This window comes from Empidonax traillii, unplaced genomic scaffold, assembly GCF_003031625.1.
Source record: "Empidonax traillii isolate 1590-97213 ecotype Southwest subspecies unplaced genomic scaffold, ASM303162v1 scaffold1211:size273671, whole genome shotgun sequence".
Lineage (NCBI taxonomy): Eukaryota > Metazoa > Chordata > Aves > Passeriformes > Tyrannidae > Empidonax > Empidonax traillii.
Genome location: NW_020956404.1, coordinates 119396 through 126004, shown reverse-complemented (window position 1 = coordinate 126004; position 6609 = coordinate 119396). Strand labels below are relative to the sequence as shown.

The 6609-nt window shown below is 36.4% G+C and overlaps 1 protein-coding gene across 6 annotated transcripts in view; it reads right to left on the bottom strand.

Annotated features, from left to right (window-relative positions):
• Positions 1–1578: 1578 nt before the first annotated feature.
• Positions 1579–6609, bottom strand: part of PPP2R5E (protein phosphatase 2 regulatory subunit B'epsilon) — an 81795-nt gene continuing 76764 nt past the window's right edge. For all 6 annotated transcript variants that reach the window (XM_027905807.1, XM_027905806.1, XM_027905809.1 and 3 more), the window contains one exon: positions 1579–5644. In XM_027905807.1, the coding sequence (XP_027761608.1) occupies positions 5545–5644 (100 nt within the window). In that variant the 3' untranslated portion in view covers positions 1579–5544. The remainder of the gene's footprint in view (positions 5645–6609) is intronic.

The following is a 6609-nucleotide window of genomic DNA, read 5'->3' as shown; positions in this document are numbered from 1 at the left end:
TATGAGAACCCAAAACTTCCCTGAGAAGCAAAGATGAAAAATTAGCAAAGCAATTATCATTACTGAAAGTAGGAAACCAATTTAAGTTTTTAATGCCGATGCTGTAAAGGTTGTTTTCCAACTTGCAAGCAAGAAGACAAATCCTACCCTGAAGGCTAACTTACTGCATGTTCTCATTATTTTTTTTTTTTTAAACTTCTTTAGAAAATACTTGCCTTGCAATAAGAAAGTAAAGAGATTTGAGGTTGTTAAGTGATCTAAATATTGTCTTACAAGTGCTTAAAGAGATTTGCAAAAATGAGCTCTTCTAACAAAGGCAAGCAAGATCCAACTGCTGAAAACGCAATTTGGAAAAAAATCAAAATGGAAAAGAATTAAGAATTAGACTGCTGGAATAACTCCTGTAAGAAAGTGGTCTTTAAAGATCAGAAGTAGATGTTTAATAAATATTTTCTCCAGTCTTAACAAAAGCAATCATATTTTTTATGCTGCTGCTGAAGCCACTCACCAGCACTGCCCCTTACCAGGCTCTATCCGTGATCCTCTCCAGAGGGTTTCCTCCACACATGTGACCATCTTAAGCTTTTCTCTTCACCTCCAAACTGCAAGGCAGGACAGCACGAGGACTGGAACAGGAGAATGGTGCTACAAAAGAACAAACTCCTTCACCAGCCGCAAGTGTAAGGCTCAAAGGGAACCTAAAGATCCTAAAGATCACTGTGTGGCTCTCATTCTTTTTTTTCTCCATCCACTGCTCTTGACCTCCCTCACAGGTGGGGTTGTGTGCAGCTCACCATGATGAGAGGACCTTTAAAAAAAATTAACTTAATGAAAACCAAATGTTTACTATGGTAATTCTGGTTGAAGCTTAAATTACCACCTCATTGTTTGGTTTTTTTTTTTGTTTTGTTTCCAGACAAGTGTCCTTACATTTAATACATGCAGATGGGTATCTGATTGCTGGAAGTCCACTGTTGAAAAGTTACATGAAGTTTAGATGGGAGGAGGTGGAAAAAAAAGCCAAGCACCTGGAAAACACTTCATTGCTTCTTTATTTAGATGCACCCACAGTACAGAGCCTCTTTAGCAAGTGCAAAAGAGGAAGATTACACATTTATAGCTGGGAGCACCATTGAGTTCGAGTTTCTTTGATACCATTTTTAAGAAAGTAAACTGTTTCCAAAGAATGACATTTGAATCCAAGAGCTTAAGACCTGCTTGTACTTTATCCAGAGGCGGAAGATATTTTTCTTTTATTGTTACTTGGATGTAGAGTAGAAGACATTTTCACAGTCTGGTTGGACCAGTCTATATATTTTCATATGCACCTTTTAATATATATAAAAAGTGTTTCATTTTTCCCCCCTACCCACAGATAGTTAAATGCAACTAAGTTTAAAAACAGTAATGGGACCAGAGCATTCCTATGGGGAAAAATGAACTTTTGCTGCCCTCTCCTGCTTAAACAATGAAATGCTAAAATATTAAGATCTATGAATCTAATGCTAACCTTGAAACAAAAAGCATGACAGGTCATTCGCTATACTACAGCCAAAAATAGGACAACAACAAGAAATGTATCGGTACTATTTATATTTGAAAACTCCTCATGGTTCCACGAGGTTATGAATACAACATATTTACAGTTAAAGTGATCCAAATAACAAAAACTCTTCTTCAGAGAGGTCATGATAAAAAGCGTACGCTTCTGTGGATGGGAAGCAACACTCGGATAAAAGTTTTCCATGAAAATCAGTTCCGTTCTGTTTCAAGATACTGCTTCATAGACTTCAAAAGGAAAAACTGGGCTATATAAAAAACGCTGCACATACCAACTAGGAAAAACTAATTCATGGCTCACTCCAGAGCTGCTAAGGGAAGCATGTGAGCCAAAGCAAAAAAAGCCACACGAAAATAAAAACATTCTTCAATCTTGAGCATTGTCATCTTTGTCTTCTTTTAGGGCAACTGCTTTGGGATGGTGCTGTCACACAATTAAGAGAAAAGGGCATCTTTGTTTTCTAAGACCGAACTAAAAGCAAACTATTCGGGTTTTACTTGGAGGGAGAAGAATCTCGCCTTTCCTGCTCCTCACAAAACAATAAAGAGCTTTTTAGAGCTCCTAATATATTTTCTTTTCCACAGAGTGAGAGCCTGAGGCTGTACTTACGCACGTATAATGTAAGTACAGCTTCTCCGTTTCTTACTCCAGCAATTCTTGGCTCTAACACCCTCGATTTTTCCATATATGAGAGTAGATAAAAAAATAAATTAAACCCTTTTATTTACGCTAACAAAACCAGGATTAAATTTACTGTAAGCCTGCTAGCGAACGCTCCAATGGCATTAGAATACTTTTATTTAAAGCATTCCAACCTTTGGAAGGGAGACAAAGAACACTCGAAAGCAATGAAAGGAAAAACAATAAGGGGAGACTTGCAGGAGGAAGAAAGCAACGTGTGCTCGGTTTAAAGTGTATGAGAGGAACTTTACTTTTACAGCTGTTACATCCCCATGACCCGATGCAATGCCCTCAGCGTCAACAACGCAGCTCTTTTCCTTTGACCAGACAGCATCCAACCCTTCCTCCTGAAACCAATATGGCCCAGGACACACGAGCGGCCACCCCAACGCCCGCCGGACGAGCCGTGAGTTAACAACATTTACACAAACAAAAAAGGTCGTTTCTGGAACTCAAGAAGCGAACGAAAAGCTGTAATCAAACAGACGCACTGATCACACACTTGGGCCCCGTGTGCCGCCTCCTCCTCGGCCCGCGGCTCCGAGCGACAGCGGCGGGAGCTCTGCAGGGCAGGACACGGCGCTGGGATTGCGGCAGCCTGTGGGTCCCGGGGGGGGTTACGGTCGTATCAATTGTGGCAAGTGCTTCTTTTGGGTACATCGCACAGTGCAAACCTACTGCCGGGTGAGCCTTTAGAGTCAAGTGACTAATAACATCACAGCGTCCCGTTCACGTTAAACATTCCTTCTCGGAAGTGATAAGTCATCTATAAACTTTAGATACACCCCGCTATCCCCACATCAGAGGTAACAATCAGAGGTAACAAAATATTGCAACCCATCAGGTTCTCATCAGTTTCGTATGATCAATAGCAGGATGACATGTCAGAAACCAAAAATAGTTATGAACAAACAACACTCACCTAAGCTCTAAGTACAGGACAAGGTGCTTTTTCTAATTTCACATTGTTGTGTTTTACTCCACCAGGTGAAAAACATGAAGTTTTATTCCTCCATTCTATCTCAGTTTTTCACAATGGAACATAGTCTTTGAGCATGAGTTTGAGTCCACTCTTTTGTACTGTATGATCATTTCACACAGAAGTCACACTAGCAAATTCATATATATATATATATATTTTTTTTTTTTTGGTAACAGAAATAAAAGACTGTCAAAATCAATGGGCTAAGGGACATGATTTGTTATAAATTTATTTAATCTTCAGTATTTCAGCTTGCACCTTTGCTTCAGCACTTTAAAATAAAATGTTCCAACTATGACAGTAACTGCCTAATTTACATTGCGTCCCAGTCAATGTTCTTAAAAGAAGCTCATATTAATCCCATTAAAACCATGTTGTGTTTGGTGTTGCATATGACTAGTTCCACTTTTTTTTTTTTTTTCCAGAATTAACAGTGTCAAGTTCTTACAAAACGTTGAGTTTACAACATTTGTGTGCGCAGACCCAGGAGTACAAACTGTGACCTGATAATCCTGAAACAGTCAGTAGTCTAGGAGGGAATTTTTTTTTTTTTTACCTCTTTTCCGTGCCTGAAAACAAGAAAACTTCAAATCCTACTGCATATTTAAATGGTAGGAAGAAAAAATATACAAGCTTGTATTTATACTGTATTTCTATCAATGGCAACAGGTCATAAATTCATGTTTGCAACTATCACAAAGACTCATGAACACCAATTCAGTTTTATACTGTAAATACTGCTGGATTGATGGTTTAGGATTATCAATTCACTGTTGTCATATGTCTATAACAGTTCAAAAGCATCCTGGAGAAAAATCCCGAAACACATACCTTCCGGTATATAATAATGCAACTGCATTAGCTAAATATATACTGTACATAAGTCTTATCAGCATTTTACCTACCAAAGATGTAAGATTCCACTTTCAAATACAAAGCAGATAGCCAATAATGTATACTTATAATACAGCCCTCTTCTTTTGTTTTTTTGTAATTTTTTTTCCTCTTTTGTTTTAAACAATTTGGTCACAATGCACCTTTGATATAAAAGCATTTTAAACTTTATTATTAATACTCAGAACATTAGGATTTCCAGAATTTTTTTTTTTTTCAGTAGCATTTGTAGAACCACTTTTGGTAACAAATACAGTAGTTAGGAATGAGCATCCAGATGAGAATGCAGAAGTGTATTATCCAGAATCCTTTCCAGCTAAGACCACAGGGCTGGTACTGTGATGAGTAATAGTACTAGAACCACAAAAACACTAGAGTATGTTTTTTAGAGGCTACATCCTCTTTTGCTGGAACACTTTATAAATACATATTAAAAAGTAAGGCAACAACTCCAAACTGTCCAAACTGCTACCTCAACTCATGTTCCAATTAGATCCATGACCATGGGAGATCAATTTCACACTTGTGTTGTTTAGCGTGTGTGTTCTTTCTAAATGGTCCAATAAAACATATGGTAATAATTTAGCAGTTAGTGTTTCTAACCCAACTCTGGTATGTGTCTCCAATGCTGAATCACTAATACTGGTTAGGTACTGAAGTCCAGGGTGTTACCACTGCCCATTCTTTCAAGGATTGTGGACACTAATTTGGATTTGCAATAAAAAGGTGCACCAATCCAAAGCTCCCCTTCCTACTACGTTTATCACCTACTTGTTTTTTTTAACTCCTAATGTTCAAATTAAGGAAGCACCAGAGACAGCCTGGTACTAAAAAAATTCTCACACCAGTAAACAAAACTTTTATTCAGGACCAATGTTTTTCATGGCCCTGATCTGAATGGACATTCAACTTATGAAGATGTGCAAAAGGAAAAAAAAAAGTCAAATTACAGTAAAGTTATCCAGAGAAGGAGGATGTTACACAAACTCATAAGGAAATGACAGTCTTTTTTCTCTTTTACTATAAATACACGTAACAGTTTAGCAGAAAGACAAGCTAAATTTTAAGATTGTTCACATTTGAAAGTTGTATTATACTCTCTGCTAATGATAAATAAGGAACAGGTCCTGACAATGGAATCTGACATTGCAATTTTCATCAACAGATCTTTGAAGACTGGTTTTAAAGAAGGGTTAAAACAATGATTATGTTTGCAAAGTTCTGAGAAGTCCATCTGTTGTCCAAACTTTGGATTAAAGTCCTTATTTTTTTCCTTTACTTAGAGACAGGTATATACAGTGCTGTTGTAATAATGAAACAAATGTGAAATCTACTGTAAAGTTGCACAATACAGAAAACTGTTGCTCCATCTTCTACTACATAAATGTGTGACTCCACAGGTTAATAATGCTGTTTTGTTTTTTTGTTAAGTTGGAATTATTCCATCACGTCTAAGACCTCTCTTTAATTCCAAATCCTCCAGTTTTTTCCACAGTTCTTCACGTTCTTTCTCTTTCTTCTTCTCACTGACAGATCAAATAAAACAAAGTGTTAGCAGGAGAGAAGGTTGTATAATATTTATGTTAAAATATATATATATATTTGACATTATTAGTTGCACTAATTTTCAAGAACATAACTGCAATTTTCCCAATAAATTTAATTTTTAAAAATATTTTCTTTTTTTTTTTGTTACCTATATAAATATAACTAAAAGCAGTATGAGAAGAACATAAAACATAAGCTGAGCAAAGTGACAGTGTTCATAGACACTAATCTGTAATGAGGAAGAAAAAATGCAGTATACTTTTTATTACGGGCCTAGTGGGTCAAGACTATAAAAATTAACATTATAAATTAAATTATTTAATGATTTTCAAGTTTGTTTATTTAAGCATGACATTATTTTATTATTAAAAATAACAGCCACTTCTTTTAAGAAGCTTTCCCCGATTCTTTTAGAATCGCTGCTCTTACTTCCACTGACCGGTGGCTTCCACTTAGCTCAGGCACCAGCCAAGGCAAAGTTCAGGTTAAAAGATCTGCCTTTTGTTCATGGAATCACTCATTTTCCACACCAAATTCCTACAAGATCTATGTAGCATTTGCTTTAACAACAGACTTTAATGGTTGATTTGACAAAATTAAACAGCAAACCTAACATTTACTTTACCTGCATTGCTTGCTTTCTAAGTTTCCTGTCTCTGCCATAGCTTACTTTGAATAAATCTCCTTGGTACTGCAAGGTACAAAATGCTTTCAAGTTCTATGACATCACCTTATAGTTTCAGTGGAAATGGAAATCTTAACAATGACAGAAATGCAAATTCTCTGCCAGTCACATTAGAGAAGTCTTGAAAAATATTTCAGCGGATTAGAAACATTCCTGCACATCTTGATTCAGTCAAAATACCAACATCTGGCTCATTTATTTGGAATTTTAATTTCCCAAGAGTATTTTAAACTTATTAAAAAAAATACAAACAACTTT